The 21,106-nt window shown below is 41.3% G+C and overlaps 2 protein-coding genes and 1 long non-coding RNA gene across 3 annotated transcripts in view; all 3 read left to right on the forward strand.

Annotated features, from left to right (window-relative positions):
* BCO2 (beta-carotene oxygenase 2) overlaps window positions 1–5,359 on the forward strand; it is a 33,428-nt gene extending 28,069 nt beyond the window's left edge. The window contains exons 9-12 of the mRNA XM_037736777.1: window positions 682–879; window positions 2,054–2,236; window positions 3,148–3,258; window positions 4,976–5,359. Coding sequence (XP_037592705.1) covers window positions 682–879; window positions 2,054–2,236; window positions 3,148–3,258; window positions 4,976–5,089 — 606 coding nt within the window. The 3' untranslated portion in view covers window positions 5,090–5,359. The remainder of the gene's footprint in view (window positions 1–681; window positions 880–2,053; window positions 2,237–3,147; window positions 3,259–4,975) is intronic.
* Window positions 5,360–6,521: 1,162 nt separating this feature from the next.
* The window catches only part of LOC108300512, a 91,254-nt gene continuing 76,669 nt past the window's right edge, over window positions 6,522–21,106 (forward strand). Inside the window, exon 1 of the long non-coding RNA XR_005199211.1 lies at window positions 6,522–10,705. This is a non-coding gene — a long non-coding RNA (uncharacterized LOC108300512). The remainder of the gene's footprint in view (window positions 10,706–21,106) is intronic.
* PTS (6-pyruvoyltetrahydropterin synthase) lies at window positions 10,823–19,182 on the forward strand. Its single transcript, XM_017523264.2, has 6 exons — window positions 10,823–11,001; window positions 13,394–13,473; window positions 15,009–15,031; window positions 15,418–15,474; window positions 18,550–18,620; window positions 18,809–19,182. The coding sequence occupies exons 1-6, from the start codon at window positions 10,916–10,918 to the stop codon at window positions 18,930–18,932; spliced, it is 441 nt and encodes a 146-aa protein (XP_017378753.1). The 5' UTR covers window positions 10,823–10,915; the 3' UTR covers window positions 18,933–19,182.

A 21,106-nucleotide genomic window follows, 5' to 3' on the forward strand; every position in this document is an offset into this window, starting at 1 on the left:
TCAGGCAATTCTCCTGCCTCAGCCTCCTGAGTAGCTGGGATTACAGGCATGCACCACCATGCCCAGCTAATTTTTTGTATTTTTAGTAGAGACGGGGTTTCACCATGTTGACCAAGATGGTCTCGATCTCTTGACCTCGTGATCCACCCGCCTCGGCCTCCCAAAGTGCTGGGATTACAGGCTTGAGCCACCGCGCCCGGCCTCCTTATGATTTTTAATAGCATTTTATTTTACTTTATTTGAGACAGAGTTTTGCTCCTGTCGCCCAGGCTGGAGTGTAATGGTGTGATCTCAGCTCACTGCAACCTCTGCTTCCTGGGTTCAAGTGATTCTCCTGCCTCAGCCTCCCAAGTAGCTGGGATTACAGGCACCTGCCACTATGCTCAGCTAATTTTTGTATTTTTAGTAGAGATGGAGTTTTGCCATATTGGCCAGGCTGGTCTCGAACTCCTGACCTCAGGTGTTCCACCTGCCTTGGCCTCCCAAAGTGCTGGGATTACAGGCTTAAGCCACCACGCTTGGCATTTAATAACATTTTCTTATTTTCTTTTCTCTTGTTTGCTTTATTGTAAGAATACAGTATGTAATACATATAACATACCAAATATGTGTTAATTAACTGTTTATGTGATTGGTAAGGCTTCCAGTCAACAATAGGCTATTAGTAGTTAAATTTTTGAGTCAAAAGTTAGATGTTATCATATGAATGACAATTTTTATCTCTTTCTTCTTCCCAAACAGGTCTATAATTCAGCAGTCAGATCTTTCCCTCGAAGGTTTGTTTTGCCTTTAAATGTCAGTTTGAATGCCCCTGAGGGAGAAAACCTGAGTCCATTGTCCTATACTTCAGCCAGTGCTGTGAAACAGGCTGATGGAAAGGTATTCTATGAACAGACATTAGATTAAGACTTTGAACTTCAGTGGTGTTACTTTATTCATTAGCAGTTTTCCAAAATGTTTGGTACCCAATAACTTTTATAACATGCATCTGAGCAGGGTAAGGTCATGTAACATTGCTTGCACAAGAATCACAGAAACAGTGGTAATGAACACAGTGTTTATTCTTCCTGTGCTTTGAAACAGAGATATGCAACTGTCTAATGGTTGTGGAATGTCTCTTCATTTGAGCTTGGCATTAGCAATTCCTACCTTTTATTTTTTATTTTATTTTTTGAGATGGAGTCTTGTTCTGTCACCCAAGCTGGAGTGCAGTGGTGCCATCTCATCTCACTGCAGCCTCTGCCTCCCATTTTCAAGCAATTCTGCCTCAGCCTCCTGAGTAGCTGGGATTACAGGCACCTGCCACCATGCCTGGCTAATGATTTTGTATTTTTAGTTGTGACGGGGTTTTGCCATGTTGGCCAGGCTGGTCTCAAACTCCTATCCTCAGGTAATCCACCTGCCTCGGCCTCCCAAAGTGTTGGGATTACAGGCGGGAGCCACCGCGTCCAGCTGCAATCACTACCTTTTAGATAATATGTGCTTAGCACAGGCCTATCATTGTGTGGCTGTCAATGCCTTAGCTTTAGAAGAATGAAAAGCATATGTCGATCTCCTATGCCACTTGATAGCTTATTAATAAAACTTGATAATCATTATGCATCCACATGTATGATGGAAAGAGGAACAATATTCAAAAATGACATAGAACCTCAGTTCTCAAGCCCTGTCACAAACTTTTATAGGATACTAGGCTCCTCACTGACCTATGTAAGAGGAAAATAAGAATTAAGCAACCATCATCTGTAATCCCAGCACTTCGGGAGGCTGAGGTGGGTGGATTACGAGATGAGTAGTTCAAGACCAGCCTGGTCAAGATGGTGAAACCCTGTCTTTACTAAAAATACAAAAATTAGCTGGGTGTGGTTTCAGGCACCTGTAATTCCAGCTACTCGGGGGGCTGAGGCAGAGAACTGCTTGAACCCGGGAGGTGGAGGTTGCAGAGCAAGACTCTATCTCAAAAAAAAAAAAAAAAAAAAAAAAAAAAAAAAAAAAAAAAAAAAAAAAAAAAAAATTAAGCAACCACTACAAAACCTTTTGAAATCTCTCTTAGATCTGGTGCTCTCATGAAAATCTACATCAGGAGGACCTAGACAAGGAAGGAGGCATTGAATTTCCTCAGATCAACTATGCCCAATTCAATGGCAAAAAGTATCGTTTCTTCTATGGCTGTGGCTTTCGGCATTTGTTGGGGGATTCTCTGATCAAGGTTGATGTGGTGAATAAGACGCTGAAGGTGATGAAAATCTCTTTCCTTTTTGAACTTTTCAGAGACCTGTTCTTCCCTTTGAATTTGTTTTATTTAACGTAGCTCTTAAGATTCTTCAACATTTAAACAGCACAGCCATTTTCTTTTATTAGGTTTGAGAACTATGAAATCATCTAAGTTAAGGGTATGTTCCTTCTAGGAAATCCAAATGGACCCTAAGCACAGCAAAATTAATTCTCTGTTTGATCTTGATGTTATTTTTGGAGCAACTGTGGGGTTAGGGTTGTTGGGACACCTATGTTTCAAGTTGATGGGAAATTATAGTTACACAAATTGTGTTTGACGGTGATGGAATATCTGGGACTGCAAAATCTCCTTTCTCCGATATTCAACTCAGTAGGCCTGATTCTTTTTCTTTTGGAATATTCTATTGACAGCCTGTGTTAATCTGTTCTGTGTTGTTATACAGAAATACCTGAGGCTGGGTAATTTATAAAGAAAAGAGGTTTATTTATTTGGCTCATGGTTCTGTGGGATGTACAAGCACAGTACCAGGATCTGCTCAGCTTCTGATGAGGCCTCAGAAAGCGTACAGTCATGGCAGAAGGCAAAGGGGGAGACTCATGTCACATGGTGAGAGAGTGGGAGCAAGACAGAGAGGAGGAGGTGCCAGGGTCCTTTAAAACAACCACCTCTCAGATGAACTAATAGACTGACAGCTCACTTATCACCATGGGGATGGTGCTTAAGCTGTTCATAAGAGACTGGCCCCCATCACCCAACACTTCCCACCAGGCCCACATTTCAACATGAGCTTTGGATGGGACACACATACAAACTGTATCACAGCCAAATTCATGATTGGAGTGGCAAAAGCCATAGAAAGCTCCCTACTTAACTACTGGCCTTTTATTGAATGCTTTTTCTGGGACTTGCAGGTTTGGAGAGAAGATGGCTTTTATCCCTCAGAACCTATTTTTGTTCCAGTACCAGGAAGCAATGAAGAAGATGGTGGGGTTATTCTTTCTGTGGTGATCACTCCCAACCAGGTAAATATATTTCCCTAGCACTAGTCAGAAAGAAAAGTAGCAGAGTCATCTGATAAATCAAGGATGCTCACTGATGCTGTCGAAAATTTACTTTGATTCCTTCTCCCTTCTCTTCCCCTCCTCACTATTTACATACCCCTTTATCTCAATCCATATTTTATTGTTTTAAAGTTCTGTTTGTAAGACCATAATAACAATTTATATTTGCATAGGAATTTGTTATTTATGAACTACTTTTACACATATTTAGTTATCAAAACAACTTTGCCAGATACCATTTTATACATGTGGAATTTCTTTTTTTTTTTTTTTTGAGACGGAGTTTCACTCTTGCTACCCAGGCTGGAGTGCAATGGTGCGATCTCGGCTCACTGCAACCTCTCCGCCTCCTGGGTTCAGGCAATTCTCCTGCCTCAACCTCCTGAGTAGCTGGGATTACAGGCACGTGCCACCATGCCCAGCTAATGTTTTTTGTATTTTTAGTAGAGACGGGGTTTCACCATGTTGACCAGGATGGTCTCGATCTCTTGAAGTCGTGATCCACCCGCCTCGGCCTCCCAAAGTGCTGGGATTACAGGCTTGAGCCACTGTGCCCGGCCACATGTGGAATTTCTAAAGTGAAGAAGTTGAAGTAGACTTGCATCAGATCTCATAGTGGTAAAGCCAGTATTTAAATCCAAGTCTTCTGACTCCCAGTCTGATGTTTATACCATCATGTGTGCTGCCAATTGCAGTGAATTGACCTCCAAGTCCAGTGCCATTAGTCCTGGTCCAGTGTCTCAATAACACTATTCACCATCTGACTTCTTGTCTAGGGCAATCTTATGGCAAACAGGTTCACTTGGAGTATCAGCTTTGATTAATTATTAGTGGCTGCCTGGGGTGCAGGGTTCTGATGCCTTTTAAGGGTTCAGTGAGAAAAAGGCTGTGATCAGTCACGTCTGCCATGGACTTTAGGAGGACTTTGTCCTCATGCCATGCACTTGTCACTCCTGGAATTAAATCTGGCAGAGCTCAGTCTGCCTTGCAATACTGCCCTTTGACCAGCTCCAAGGTAACACAAAATGGAGGCATTTCTAACTTGGAAGAAAGAGTTCCTGTCTTTTAGAAGATTGGAAAGGAGGAAGCAAAAGGATTAAACTCAAAGAAATCCTATGAAGGTGATGATAGAAACAACTTAATTTATTTGCTCTAGGTATGAACTTCTTTAGCCATGATTTCCTTTTCAGTCCAGTTCAGCAATTGAGGCAACATTCTGTGAGGGTATAGGTGAGGCACTGTGCTAGGTGCTGGGGAGAGATAGGAAGATGTGTAAGACATGGTCTCTCTCTCTCTCTAAGACAGGGTCTTGCTCTGTCACCCAGGCTAGAGTGCAGTGGCACAATCTCAGCCCATTGCAACCTCTGCCTCCCAGGCTCAAGCGATCCTCCTGCCTCAGCCTCTGAGCAGCTGGGACTACAGGTGTGCACCACCATGCCTGGCTAATTTTTGTATTTTTTATAGAGATGGGGTTTTGCCATGTTGCTGAGGCAGGTCTTCAACCCTAAGCTCAAGCAATCCACCCACCTCAGCCTCCCAAAGTGCTGGGATTACAGGTGTGAGCCACCGTGCCTGACCAACATTGTTTCTCTACTAGGAATTTTACAGCCTTGTGGAGGAGACAGGCAAAATTTTGATGAAAAAAAGAGAATTTTCAATATTGTCTTTCCTTTTCTAGAATGAAAGCAATTTTCTCCTAGTTTTGGATGCCAAGAACTTTGAAGAGCTGGGCCGAGCAGAGGTACCTGTGCAGATGCCTTATGGGTTCCATGGTACATTCATACCCATCTGATTGGACAACCACAAGGTCTGGAAACTAGGTTTAAAATAAGTGTGGACTTGGACAGAAAGACTGGAGAAATAAACACTGGAGACTCCAAAAGGAGGGCAAGGAGAAAGATGGGTGGGTGTTAAAAAGCTACCTACTGGGTACTGTGTTCCCTATTTGGGTGATGGGGTCCCTAGAAGCCCAAACCACAACATCACACAATATACCCATGTAACAAGCCTGTACATGTACCTAAGAATCTAAAGTAAAAATAAAAAGAACAAAGAATGCACTTTTATTTATATAAAAGACAGAGCAAAAAGGGCACCTTACCTCTCAAACCAATGTCCCAAATAGACATTTGGTTTAAAAATTTCTGTTAAAAATAGAATTCGCTATTTCCTTGCCACTGCCAAGTCATGCCATGACAGAGGCTCGAGTGCATCTGACCTCCTCTTTTACCCTTAACTCACCATCGTGGCCAATGGAGGCTGGAGGTGTCATGGATGTTAACACTGCTTCACAAGAGATGCGGAAGACTGCCCTCACCCATGATGGCCTAGCACGTGCAATTTGTGAAGCTGCCAAAGCCTTAGATAAGCACCAAGCCCACCTTTGTCTGCTTGCACCCAACTGCAATGAGCCTATGTATGTCAAGTTGGTGGAGGCTCATGGTGCTGAACACCAACTCACCCTAATTAAGGCTGATGACAACAAGAAACCAGGGGAATGGGTAGGCCTCTGTAAAACTGACAGAGGGAAAACCCCAAAAAGTGGTTGGCTGCAGTTGTGTAGTATTTAAGGACTATGGCAAAGAAGCATAGGCCAAGAGTACTTCAAATGCAAGAAATGAACAAGTAAAACTTTGGCACTCATGTTTCTTAAGAAAAAACACCCCAAAGCAGAATGCATAAGATGATTACGATTTTATCTATTTTTTAGGGCTCTTCCTTGAAATAAGAAAGTATTGATATAACCTTTTGAAGAGAGTTTTAAATTTCATTTATTGGATATATCTACCTCTAGGTAATAATAGGAATATAGCAAAGAAAAATTCATGTATTTTGGTCATTAAGAATTAAAGAAAGAGGAAAGAAACATGAAAGGTGGCTTGCCAGTTAGGACAGGTTTATTTTAGAGAAAACAAACCTGAGAGAAACCTTTTGGCAGAGTTAGGTTAGAGGCACACTTTTTTACAGACTAAGAGTTTTTAAGGATTTAGGGTGGGAGAGTTTACCAGAGGCTTGGACTGCTTCTGTGGGTCTTTGTTGTACTTATTTAGGAGGGAGAGCTGTGTGTTTGTTCCCATACAATTTTTTTTTTTTTGCAGCCATAGGCATACCCCACATGTCTGCTTTTAGCTTCCCTGTCTTAGTGTACCTGAAGGGAAAGGAATGTGCTTATTAAGGCCCACTGTTTTACACTGTATGAGGGTGAAATTTGGCAGTTACCTAAGAGACTTTCCCCTTACTTCCCTCTGACCCTGAGCTGTTTTATTTGTATTTTACTGTCTGCTTTTTCTGTTTGCTTGTAGTTAGAAGAGAAGTGATTTCTTTGAAATGCATGAGGTTTAAAGTGACGGTTTGTCCAAAATAATCGTGCTCCTGGTCTGTCAATTTCCACCATCAGATTGGTGGGTGACAGAGGTCCTAGGAGAAGAAATATAAATGATCATAGATAGTAGACTTTGAATATAAATCTGAAAAGCACTTTGTTCTTTCCATCACAGTCTGCCTATTACCATTGGTCGTAAGGTACTCAGAAGACCGGAAGCTGGCTATATCTTGCTTGAAAGCTTCTTCTAAACTGGTTCTTTCTCTGCTGTCCCCAGCAGATGCTACTGCAGCTGCACAACCCTCTTATGTACCACCCACTACCTGCCCCTCCCCACCCTCAGCTCTGCTTTGGGAGATTATTTTGAGGAACATCACTAAAATCAGACATTTCTTCTAATCTGTAGGTGTATAGTTCTACAGGGATTGATGACAAACCAGTCGTTCTTCATTTAACTGGGCAACAGGTGGCACTAGAGACCATACAATCTCCACATTTCTAAACCCTGCCTGTTCTTACCAACAGCTGTAGGCAGGCGAGGTCTGTTACTTAAACCACTCTTACCAACACCCCCAAAATCCCTTGTTCCCTTTTCCTTCAGTTACACTCACTTCCCTCCACTGAACTCCATTCCAGGACCAAACTTTTTATGCTCCTTCTGCATGGTGAATGTGCTAGAGAAGACCCCCACATATAATATGGGACACCTGTGAACTCATGGTTAGGCTCTCTGCACGGTCCTGGACTAACAGAGTTTCCTGTCTAATTTTCCTTAAGAGTCACTTCAAACTTCACAGACCGTATCTTCTTTAGTGATGTATTGCATACATGCAAATGCCACGTGTGGGGCTTTGCACTGTGAGTAAAGTAAAAGGGCTGAGTTCCATGTCTGGGTTTGTGAGATGCAGAACACAGCAGTATGTTTAGAATGGCAAGAAGATGCCTAAACAGAACTAATACAGCAGATGTAGATGCAAAGAGCCTCAGGTAACCATGAGAATGTAAGTCCTCCAGTGTTTCCTCTCACACAAGTCCCTGAAAAGGCAGTCATTGTACTTCCTCAGACAAAACATGGAGATTTGATTGGTCTTACGAGATCTGAAGGGTGAGGGAGACTCTGGATGACCTCTGGGGAGTCTATAGATCTGTCACATCTTTCCTCTGTTTACAAATCTCTATCTTAATACACAGCGAATGAAGTTCAGACATATGAAGGATAGCAGTACAATCATAACATTTTGACCTAAGGATACCTGAATTCTGCCTTGGCTCTGCTCTTTTAAGTTTCTTGAAGAAAAAAAAAAAAAAAAAAAAAAGGATCATGGCATGTTATAATCTAGGCACATTTGCCTGGTAATCCAAGGGAGAAAGTTCTGGTAAAAGTGAGTAAGCATATGACCAAGGCCCAAAGCATAGGCAGGGCCTCTTCCTCCCTAAGTCTAACTCTTAACACTAGCCAGTGTCTGAGGATTCAAGGAAAGGGAGCAAGTGGTGCACAACTGAGGGGAAAAGGAAGAGGCAAGTGGGCAGGTTGGGTCCTCCACAGGAGGGAAGCAGTAGAAAAAAATATGAACCAGACAGCTAGGCCTCCTTGGTGCAGGGGGAGTAGGAGAGAGCTTTGCCTCGTTTTTTGTTTTATTTTTCCTCTGAGCATAGCTCCAGAGAGTAAGCCACACCATGTGTGGTACTGTTAACACATTGTAGGCCTGCCTGTAAGTAAGACCCAACCAGTGCCTGGAAATGTGATTCAAGCAGATGAAAATTCCCTTCTTGTGGGGAGCCAGGAGGGAGATAAGGGGTTGAAGTCTCCTTTATACTGAAGTGACATTCAAGAACTTTCAATAATTTGGTCCCCAATTAATGTTTCCAATCTTACCTCTCACTTACGTTCCCACTGTAACCAAGAACTTGTCAATATGCACTAAACAAGTTGTACTCTTCCACATTTCCTTTGCTTACATTATTGTCTCTTCCTAGAATTCCCTCATCTACTTGGTGAACCTTAAAATCCAGCCCAAAAGTCATCTCTTTTTTGAAGCCTTCTTTTACTTCCTGAGGGAGAATTAGTTTCTTTTTTTTTTTGTTTAGTTTGTCATGATTTCTGTGTTTAGCTCTCTCACTAACCTGAACTGTATGAGGATGGCGACCATGTGTTTGTTACTCATAGTGTGCCCCTGGCACTTAGCAGTGCACTTGGTATTCAGTAGATGTTAATTAAACACTTTTTTTTTGTTACTTAATAAGTGAATGAGGACTGGAAGGTGACGGATATGGGGCCTGCCTTGCCAGTGTATGTCCATTGGAGTAGCTTATGGTATCTTTTAATAGAAGTTAGCCTTCTGAGACGAGGCAGTCAAACACAAGCCAGTAAATGTTGCAAGAGTGAAGTGGGAACTACACTTAAATGGCTGCTGATCTCAAAGCACTGAAAGCTAGGTTAAGAGGAATGTTATTTGCTTATTGGTTAGTGTGTGAGTCTGCTAGGGCTGTCATAACAAAGTACTACAGAGGTCTTAACAGAAATGAATTGTCTTACAATTCTGGAGGCTAGTAGTCTGAAATCAAGGTTGGTTTGTCCCTTCTGAGGGCTCTGAAGAAAGATCTGTTCCAATCCCCTCTCCTGGGCTTGGAGATGGTGTTGTCTCTGTGTCTTCACATCGTCTTCCCTCTGTACTTTGTCAGTCTTTGAGTCCAAGTTTCCCCTTTCTACAAGGACATCAGTCATGTTGGATTACGGCCCAATACATGTGCAACAATCCTATTTCCAAATAGGTTAAACTCCAACTCTGCAAATGCAGTGAAATATTTTACTAAAACAAACCAGTATTATTAATAAAAATAATTTTACAGAATTTTCTCTTTCATTTTGATTCATTAAACTGGTTTTGGAATGAGCAACTATTTGTGTAACCACTGACTGTTAGAGAGTATTTAGCTCTGAGACAGTCAATACCTGGGAGATAATGTTTCTGTTCTGAGTGATCTTGCAATAGTAATTCACTTATCTGGGGCTGTATTTTTTTTTATCTGTAAAGTGAAAGTATTGAACTAAATAGTCTCTATCTTGAAAATCTCTGAATCTTCTTTGAAGTTTTTTCTTTACAGTCCAGTGGGGTAGATGAGACAAACATCTGAAAATGTAGAGAGGGTGTTTGCTAAATAACGTTAGTAGTTTAATGCAGAACAGATATACAGCTGTAAATAGGAGATGTTTGAAGGAAACCACCATTTGAGCTTATTTCTATCACTTCCATGATTTTATCTTTCCTTTTACAGGAAACTTTTCCAAGTCTGTTATTAATCGCTGACTTGTCCTGCTTTTCATCATTTGATTTTTCTCATACACAGTGGAGCTGTCCTCCCCAGTACCTGGCACAATGCCAGGCACACAGAAGCTGCCTAATACATATTTAATGAATGAATGAATGGAAGCAAGAGGTGACATGATTCTGGGAACTGTGTGTAGTTTGGACACCCTTGTGAGTAGATGTGAGGAAACAAGGTCGTTTCACTCTCAACGTGTCTTACACTGGCCGGAAAATTGCTAATATGTGTTCAGAGGTGCCTGTGTTCACACTGTGCCATATGGTTCATCACCCAGAGTGATAAATGGGTCCATACACGCTTGTGGATGATAAAAATGACTTTAGAATTTCCCTTAGTAAGAATCATTACACAACAGTCCAAAGGACTGTTGCCACGTGGTCCTATTCGTGCTCTCAAGTCCTGCTTTTTTTAAAAAAATTTTTTAAAGGAACGAGCGTCTTGCTCTATTGCCCAGGTTGGACTCCTGGGTTGACGGGATCCCTCTCCCTCCCAACAGCTGGGGCTACAGGAGTGCGCCACCTCACCCGCCTGGCTCAATTCCTGCTCCTTTTGGTATATAAAGCAGACTGTGGCCCTAGGGCTCATCCGCTAGTCACCAGCCACTGGAGCTTTACAGGAGAGAGTGGGAGGGGAGGCTCAGAGAGGTGACTCGGGATCCAAAGTGTGCCCAGACGGGCCCTAACCACGTGGCGTGACCTCAGACGGAGCAGACAGACAGATCAAGGACACCGAGTCCCCACCCACCGTGACCGCTCCAGGGTAGGCTTAGCTCTGGGAACTCTTGGTCTCGGAAGAGATTCAAACAGCGAGGGACGCGCGTAACTGTTTCCCAAGACCGGGATTGGCCGGAGCCAAAGCGGAGCCGCGCTCCCCAGGGGCGCGCCGGCCCGCACTGCGCAGCCGCGGAGGGAGGCGCAGGCCGCGCCGCGGGGAAGGTGCCGGCCGAGCGGCGCAGACGGCGCCGAGAAGATGATGAGCGTGGTGGGTGGCGGCCGTCGTCCCAAGGCGCAAGTGTCCCGCCGCATCTCCTTCAGCGCGAGCCACCGGCTGCACAGGTAGAGTGTGCACACAGGTGCAGCGGCGGGCGGAGGGCGCCGGGCCTCGGAACGTCACCGGGGCGGGGCCGGGGGGCGTGCTGACGTCGGACCCGGGGTGGGGGGCGCAAGGGCTTCCGGGCGAAGCAGCTGATGGAGGGCGGAGCTCGCTGGGCGCCTTCGCCGGGCTTTGGGCGGCAGGTCGCATCCCGATGGCGGCTGGGGTGTCCCCAACCCTGGAGGGGTCGGGGAGCTTGGTGGTTAACGGAGCCGACTGCGGAGGGCGATGGACCATTTCTGGGTGCGGGGCCCACACCCGGCTCTGCAACTCGGAAGAAATGTCTCTGCCTCTCGGAGTTCCTTGGTGTAGACCACAGGGCTGCTGTGAGGCTTAGCGGTGTTAAACTTGCCTGTGTTACACGGTACCCGGCGCTGCGTAGACACCCAGTAAATGTTAGGTAATTTTGTAAGCCAGGAGCATTGGCGGCTATATCTAACGTAATCACAAGGCAAGTTTTAGCCCCTTTTTACCAAAGATAGAATGAAACCAGTCCCTGGTGAGAGTGGCTAGGAGAAAAAAAAACGAAACCAGATGTTTGGTTTCCGAAGCAAGCAGCATAGTTGAACCCTGAGCTTCCATACCGCTTGCATGCACTGAAGAGTTGATTTTGAGGAGTTTTACACTCTATATAACAAGCTCCCCTCTCTGGCCCTCCATATCCTCGTCTGCAAAAATGAGGATAACCATTCCTAACAGGATTCATCCCTCCATTCGCTAAACGAGGGTTTGTTTCGTGCTTGTCAGTGCTTGTGCTAGGTAACGGATGCAGCAGGGATCTTGTATGGGATTTACAGCCTGGTCAATTTTGTGGAGGGTATACTGAGAATTTTGTGCAAAAGACTTAGCCTTCTTTTAAATACAAGAAGTGGCTGAGCAGGAGAAAGTAGGGGCATGTTAATCCATTTTTGCATTGCCATAAAGGAATACTGAGACTGGGTAATTTATAAAGAAAAGAGGTTTATTTGGTTCTGCAGGCTGTACAAGAAGCATGACACCAGCATCTGCTTCTTTTGAGGCCTCAGGAAGCTTCCACTCATGGTAGAAGGAGAAGGGGGAGCAGGCAACTTACAGGGCAAGTGAGGGAGCAAGAGAGAGGAGAGGAGGTGCCAGACTCTTTTTAACGACCAGCTCGCCCATTAACTAATAGAGCGAGAACTCACTCATCACTTCAGGGAGGGCACCAAGCTGTTCATAAGGGATCCACCCCCATGAGCCAAGCATCTCTCACTAGGCCCCACCTCCAGTGTTGGGAATCACATTTGCATATGAGATTTGGAGGGGACAGACATCCAAACTACATTGGGGGGAATAATAAAGAAGATCGCAAAAAGAAAGGGGTGGTAAAATAAGCCCAAACACCTGAGGGTGGTAAGGCCTCATTGACGATGCAAAATTGATTGGACGGGTATAGTTATAAACACTCATTAAGCAATTTGTTTTCTGTCTGAGACAACAATGTTTAAAATTACAGTTGTAATTTTAAAAACTCACCTGCTTTGAATATTCCTCAACAGATTGGTAAAGTTCTCATGAGGCAATAGTTGAGATGTAGTAAATCAAGAATGTTAAATAGGAGACTCACCAGGCCTTGTAATTACTTTTTTAATTATTTTTTTCTGAATGAGTAGTTTAGTTTCTGAGAGAAATGAAATAGTCACTTTGTGAATCACCATCTCTGTTTATCATTATGTACTGTTATGTCATTCAGCACTTGCCTAGCACATTGTAGGCACTCAGTCAGTAATGTTAAATTGAAAAGTGGAAGGCCCATAAGCAGATTAGTTGTGGTGGGATTGAAGTTAAGGTTTGTTTGTGCTAATTTGTATGGTACAGTCTTTTTTTTTTTTTTTTTTTTAAGACAGAGTCTCACTCTGTTGCTCAGGCTGGAGTACAGTGGTGCAATCTCGGCTCACTGCAACCTCCGCTTCCCTGATTCAAGTGATTCTCCTGTCTCAACTTCCAAGTAGGTGGGACCACAGGCAGATGCCACCCCCCCCCGGCTAATTTTTTGTATTTGTCGTGGAGACGGGGTTTCACAATATTAACCAGGATGGTCTCAATCTCCTGACCTTATGATCTACCTGCCTCGGCCTCCCAAAGTGCTGGGATTACAGGTGTGAGCTACTGTGCCTGGCTGGTACAGTCTTCTAATTAGGGAATATGCACTGGTTTCTGACGTATGCATGAGAAATGAAATCAACATGATTTCTGACTCCCCATTTGATGAGCTAAAGTAATAACAAATTGGGAAACTTTTCAAAGATCAGAGCAAATAATATATATAGGGAACAGAGAAGGGGGTTTGAATGGTGATACTTGTGTCATGCTGACTTTGTGTTTTGTTTTGGTTAGTAAATTTCTAAGTGATGAAGAAAACTTGAAACTGTTTGGGAAATGCAGCAATCCAAATGGCCATGGGCACAATTATAAAGGTGAGAGAAAAACTGATGACATTTCAGTCCTTCAATAAGGATGAAAGAGTATTCAGCAAATATAGTGTGAATGCTTTGAGCCTCGAATGAGAAGTTAAATGAGAATTCAGAATGAAAGGATCTGTTGTTTTGGATGGGTGTGTGTTAAGTTTTACCTTGCAATTGTCAACTCTTATAAACAGTTCAAAACTGAATGGTTTAATGCTTTAAGCATTTTTCTTTGTCTTAGATCACACAATTAAGTTTCTTTTGGCAGCATGTTTCTTTTGATTAGGTATGGCTAAGGCTAATGTTAAAATTGGATTTTATTCTTTGAGTAAATAATGACTGGCAAAAGGGGAATGTTGCCTAGGAATGTAGTGTATGGCAGAAAAATAAGTTTGGTCTAAAGCTTTGCCAATAGTTTTCCAAAAAAGTAGATAATTTATCCAAGGATAAGAGACTTGATTCTTTAAGGTACAGCCTGCCTAAAATAACAGCTACATAAGCCATAGAGTATAAAACAGTATGTGATGTGGTGGCATAAAAAAGACCAGATGGTGTCAGGAGATTAGGATTGCTAGTTTAGTTACTGCCTTTTCCTTAATCTGTGGTATCTCAGTCTCAGTGTACTAACTTATCATGTAATACCTAATGGTATTTGTAGAGAGCTAAAATACGTAAATTCATAAAAGTTATTAATGTGTAAAGCACGGATCAAGATTTTTTTTTTTTTTTTTGAGATGGAGCTCTGCTCTTGTTGCCCAGGCTGGAGTGCAGTGGCGCAATCTTTGTTTACCACATCCGCTGCCTCCTGGGTTCAAGCGATTCTCCAGCTTCAGCCTCCCGAGTAGCTAGGATTAAAGGTGCCCACCACCATGCCTGGCTAATTTTTGTATTTTTAATAGAGAAAGGGTCTCACCATGTTGGCCAGGCTGCCCTCAAACTCCTGACCTCAGGTAATCTGCCCACCTTGGCCTCCCAAAGTGCTGGGATTACAGGCATGAGCCACCATGCCTGGTCAAGATTTTTCAAATGCTTCTCACAAGCACTTGTTAATTTACAAAGCATTACTTTAGACTTTGATTTACATTCATGTGAGTAAAGGGATAAGAATTTAAGGCCAGTAATAGTTTTGCTTGTTCAGAAAGGTTCTGCTCAGTATTGGACCAGCTTGCTGTGTAGCTAGACACCTACATGTGCATTTTCTACTTCTACAGGCAGAGATTGAGCAGCGTCTTCATTCTCCCTAGAGCATCAGCATCATAAGCAGAATTGACATCCTTTTCAGCCTTGGTTGAGGGCCTCTGATTAGCCAAAGTTCCTACTAAGCTCCTCTGTCTTGCTTGCGTCTTGCTTTGGTTGATTTAAAAAAAAGATCTTACCTAAAATAACAAAGTGTTTTGGGTAAATGTTTAAGTATAGCTTTGGGGGACAGACCTAATAATTTACGTTGTCAACTGTGCTTATATGTTGCTGATTTGTGCTTGGATGTTAATCTGTTGAAAGTCATGCTGTTTTTTTTTTTTTTTTGGTATTTTGTTTTCTTTCCATAGTTGTGGTGACAGTACATGGAGAGGTACGTGCAGAAAATATTTGTGTGGTTTGTGCAGATTGCTGGGCTCTCTTTTAGCCTGTGTGGTGATTCTGTGTTGAAAATTGTTCCAGTCAGTATTGCTTCATTGTTGGCTCTTGTATGTGTGTGTGTGGTGAGCTGCTGCCATTTCATGCCCCTCCTCTACCAAAGTGTTGTGTTTAATGTGCTGTATGTGGACAGGTAGAAGGGCTATACAATGAAAAGGGTGCTTGAAGTACATGGTGCTTCCGTGCTGAGGTTAGTGATTATCTCTGGAATGAAGGCAAATGTGGGCATAGTCTCTGCACATTGTATTACCTTTAATAATTTGCCAGCCGTTTAATATGGAGAGCCTATGAGAGTAATATTCACCTTTGTTTATTCTTTAGATTGACCCTGCTACGGGAATGGTTATGAATTTGACTGATCTCAAAAAACATATGGAGGTAATGGCATGTTGGGTGCTTATTATGTGCTAGTCCCTAAGTATAGTATTTGGTGGCCCCCTATCTACCTCCCCAACCAGTTATCTCCTAAGGTTCCATGACTATTCCCCAACTCACAAAGTTGTAGAGTAGAATTGGGTGTGGGAGTTGGGGAATAGTTGGAGGAATACTCACATGGCCTCTAAAGGTGTTTTGGTGACTTAACAGAAATTAGTCACTGTTGTGTTACAGCGATGGGAGGAAATATGCTCACCTTGTATTCCTTGTTGGACTATCCTGATTTCCTTCATTTAACAAATTCTACCTTTCTTTCAAGACGTAGGTTTTTCCTTGAGACTTTCTTTCTTACACATACATACACACACATATACACATGTATGTATATATATACTAATATATATATATATATATATATATATATATATATATATATATATATATATGGTCTCAAACTCCTTCTTCCTTGACCACCCAAAGTGCTGGGATTACAGGCATGAGCCACTGCTCCTGGCCTTCTCCTTGGAGCTTTCTCTTCTCTCTCTGAATATTCATTGTACCTTTGATTATAGATTTAGACACCACACTGTGTTATTCACTCTAGCTTTATTATAAACTCACTGGAGGCCGGGTGCGGTGGCTCAAGCCTGTAATCCCAGCACTTTGGGAGGCCGAGGCGGGTGGATCACGAGGTCAAGAGATCGAGACCATCCTGGTCAACATGGTGAAACCCCGTCTCTACTAAAACTACAAAAAAAAAAAATTAGCTGGGCATGGTGGCGCGTGCCTGTAGTCCCAGCTACTCAGGAGGCTGAGGCAGGAGAATTGCCTGAACCCAGGAGGCGGAGGTTGTGGTGAGCCGAGATCGCGCCATTGCACTCCAGCCTGGGTAACAAGAGCGAAACTCCGTCAAAAAAAAAAAAAAATAAATAAAATAAAATAAAATAAAATAAATAAATAAATAAATAAATAAACTAACTCACTGGAACAGTATTTCATAGAGATAACATGAAAGGTGTTCAATGAAGAACTTAACTGATCGTGTCATTACACAATTCTTTTTTGTAAGAGACTTTGGAGATTATTCAAACCAACTTCTTCAATCCATAGATTAAGACTGAGAGATGCTAAGCAGTTAACTGACTTGCCCCAGGTCATGTGGTTAGTCATTTGCAAAGTTGGGAGTAGATTTCTTTCCATCCAGCTGTTTTATTATGCCATCATTTCACTTGCAGCTTATTTTTGTTCTGAAATTTGACATTTGCTTGCTTTATTTATTTATTTTTGAGATGAAGTCTCGCTCTGTCACCTAGGCTGGAGTGCAGTGGCACAACCTTGGCTCACTGCAACCTCCGCCTCTGGGGCTCAAGCAATTCTCCTGCCTCAGCCTCCTGAGTAGCTGGGATTATAGGCTTGCACCACTGCACCTGGCTAATTTTTGTATTTTTAGTAGAGATGGGATTTCACCATGTTGCCAGTCTTGATGCTTTATTAAAATGATGTTATTAGTAATGATTACTTCTTTCACATTATTTATTGTCCATGTATTTAACAAATTTGTCTACTTTGCCTCAGTTTTTGAGATAAGCATACAAACATGAATGAAATGTAGCCCACAGAGTGTATATATTACTTTTTCTAGGAGGTGAAGAATAGTAAGTGTTAAGTAACTATTGATTGAATAAATGAGTAAAAGAATGAGTGAATGAACAAGCAGCACTGTGCTCAAAATTCTTTAGGAAAATTATAGAGATAGCGCCTGCATGCATTTATGGTGGGGGTTTGTGTGGGGAGAGAGTCTTTACATATTTATATTTTTCCTTCTATGAGCCCAAGATTATTCTTCAATTATAGAGCGAGACAGAGAGAGAGACAGGAGGAAAGGAAAAGCAAGAAAGGAAGAAAGAAAAAGATAAGACAGCAATGTGAAAGTCCTCACATATGACTAAGTACAGGAGGAGGGGTTCTCTATGCTGCTTTCTACTGTTGCATGCCTAAAGGACACCACATACTTTCATCAGTAAAAGTGGCTCATCATGGCATATAGAGTGAAGTTAGAGCCCTGCCATGGGGGGAGGATTGGTTGAGCCCAGGAGTTCGAGGCTGCAGTGAGCTATGATTGTGCCACTTGCACTCCAGCCTGGATGACAGAGACCCTGTCTCTAAAAACAAAGCAAAACAAAAAGCCCTGCATAAGAGGCCTTAATGGAGAACTTAGGACTGGAACTCGGGTTGAAGATGAAGCAAAGATACTTATTTTCTTGTTATTTGTGTGGAGCATCCCTTCATTGGATCTATTTCAACTACTGTTTGACCTAGGACTTACTCTTTTTTGTATGATTCTAGTTTTTCTCAGGAAATGATTGCTATTACGCTTATCAATGTACCCTTCTTGAAACTATGCCATATGGAAAATTAGATTTTTTTCACGAATGCTTAGATTTTTTGTAATAGCTAAAAGCAAAAACCTAGAAAGAATAAGGCAATTTAATCGTTACTGATGATGAGGAAAAACATTATGTTGATACACATAAGCATTAGGGAGTAATAGTCTTTACATATTTATATTTTTCTTTCTATGAGCCCAAAATTATTCTTAAATTACTCCTTATAGCAGAAATTTAGAGCTACTTAAATAATATCAGTCTACATCTGCTTTATAAAATGTAGTAGTCACTAGATCTTTGTCCTCATGATATTGTGGCATTGTTTCATAGGTGTGACAGTGTTACAGAAAAATATTTGTGCTAACTCTTTGGGCAGGATTCACAGAGTGTTGAACTGAATTCTGAGTCACAATGGCTTGTATTGTGAGAAAGCTCCAGAAATTCTCTGCTTTTTGGTTTCTCACCTCTTTATTCAGTAACAAGGATTCCTAATGATTACCAACAGCTGCGCCTGACTTTATCTGACAACTTAAAACTTTGTAAGGTTGCTTTGTAAGACTCAAATTTAGTACTTACAAGTATTGAGTTAGTGGCTAAACAATAGGGTAAGGTTTAGAGACATAAGTGAAACAATTTGGAATTTGAGTCCTAAATGGAGTCAATGATTTTTTTCCCTTGGTTTTGTTTCTAGGAGGCAATTATGCAGCCCCTTGATCATAAGAATCTGGATATGGATGTGCCATACTTTGCAGATGTGGTGAGGTGGGTGGCACTATATCTTGCCTTATGTATAGATTATAAAACAAGAATTGATTTGAATATTTGATTGCTGTGTGATTTCTGAAGTTTTAATTTAATGAAATCTTTCAAAACTAGAATTTCCATTCTCTGTAAATAGTAAATGTGAAATTTTGTTTTGCATTTTGAACTTTTTTTTTTTTTTCCTACAGCACGACTGAAAATGTAGCTGTTTATATCTGGGACAACCTCCAGAAAGTTCTTCCTGTAGGAGTTCTTTATAAAGTAAAAGTATATGAAACTGACAATAATATTGTAGTTTATAAAGGAGAATAGCTCTTAAGGTTAGCATTGTAGAAAGCCCAATTTCCTTCTGTGTTTGAAAAAGATCTTGATCCCCTTGGAATACTAGGAGGTCAGCATGTGGTTGTTATACCTCCACGTTGTGCTCTGGAGTCCCTATTTATTGAAATCATTGTAAGACCTGTTATAAATGTAAGTCTGTTTTAAAAACTAAACTTGTAATATATCCTGAAAATCATTTAGAGAGTCTTTATTTATAAATTAAAAATCACTTCATTATCAGTAAAATGTTTTGGTGTGGAATTATTTGAAAGCAAAAGAAATCTAATTTTGTTGTTTTCTCTGTTATCTCATTTTTAATATTCATCTTTACTTGGTATAATATAAATGGTTAAAATGCTTATATGACTTCGAGTAGGTGAATCTTAAAATTCAAGTGACCACAAAGTCTGGAGATAATGTATATATTTTTTAATAGATTGAACTCTCTTGTTTACTACTTCCTGGGTGTACTGAAGGTACAAGTTGATTCAGTGAAAATTAGACACACAAATCGTCTGAGGCAATCTGTTGTGGATACATGTACAAATATTGATGGAAATGCTGCTTTAGAGCACATTGTTTATTACAATTTTATGCAGCTTCTTGAACTAGCTTATTGCTAGTGAGAAACAATACATTAAACATATCATGGAGTATCAGTAAATTATTTATTTGGTGTGTTTGTCTGAATTTCTGAACCTTATGGCCGCTTGAATAATTTTAACTCAGAAGACTGCAGAATAATCACATATTTTAAACTCTGTAATACAAAGTCAACCTAAAAAGGATCAACTACCATATAAAGTATTTCCGGTATATAGTTTTTCCTAATTGATCCCATTTTGTTCTGATTATTAAGCTTACTATATTCTTTGCATTCTTCTCTGGGATCTTTTTCTCATTGACTAAATCCACAAGAAAGTATTTACTTACTTTGCACAAAGGACTGTTCTCTCTGTGTTCTCGTTTGTATTCTGAATTTCTTAAATGCAGGATTTATTTTTCGCTCTACATAGCAACTAGTATACAATGAATTCCCAGAATGTTGTCACCTGAAAATAGTAAAAGGACTTTTGCAGTGATTACTGTTGTAGAAAAATTTGCAAAGTGTTGTCTTTTTTAGTGACTGCAGAAATTTATTATAAAGTTTGACAGTAATGCAGATGCCCACTCAATTAAATTTGAATGTATGTTAGTTATCAAATAATTTTAATGTTCTCTATGTAGAATGTTTTGTATTGATTACTTGAAAGGCAGATAGCTATTATTTATTAAGGCACTTTATGTTTTAATTCACACAAATACTCTGCAAGGTAGGTATTCTCATTCTGTATGGAAGATAATTAAAGTTGAGAGAGTTTAAGCCATTTGCTTTAGATCGTTCAGCAAATAAATGACAAATGGATGTTTAATATTCAGGGGCTTTCTGACTCCAAAACATAGACTTCAAAAAGGGACAATTTGAATATTTCCAGATTTTTTGAGAGTCTGATCTTATTTATTTGTTAAAAAATCTTATTTTGACTGGATTCAGACTGAGAAGTAGAAGCTGTCAGAGAGTACAATCTGCATCTCCTGGCAATCTGTTCCTGGTGCTTTTCTTTAGCCTCCTTCATTCTCTTGGCCAGAAGTTTAGCAAATTCTGCAGCCTCTTCCTTATTTTTCTTAATATACTGTTTCTTCAGAGCAATATGCTGGCATTTGTGCTGCAGGACACGTGGAGGAACAAGATACTGAATCTCGGGTGCCGTAGTTCTAGATTTCTCACCTTCTTTGTTTAAGGTCTTTCTAAGGACATACTGGCAGACATCATCTTCTTGAGAGAGATTGAGAAGTTTGCGGATTCTCCTAGCTCTTGGGCCCCAGGTGACAAGGCACCATAGGATCAGTCCAGGAATATCCTTCTCTCCTTTTCTTACAAAAACTGAGATTGGCATCCACAATGCATGCATGAACAGATTATTGCTTTCTTTCTCCAGTTCTCCTTGATCTATAACAGGAATGCTTCTTACCCAGCAGCAGGCGGACACGGCCAAGGGTTAAGACACTGTGCTTCATGGGGAAACCTTGTTGTTCCCACCACTGATTCAGACCGCGTAATCCTTCCAGTCTTTACCCAGAGCGTCAGCAACTTCTGTGGCCATATGCTTCTTGGAGAAAACACC

The sequence above is a fragment of the Cebus imitator genome, unplaced genomic scaffold, assembly GCF_001604975.1.
Source record: "Cebus imitator isolate Cc_AM_T3 unplaced genomic scaffold, Cebus_imitator-1.0 Scaffold28, whole genome shotgun sequence".
NCBI classification, from domain to species: domain Eukaryota; kingdom Metazoa; phylum Chordata; class Mammalia; order Primates; family Cebidae; genus Cebus; species Cebus imitator.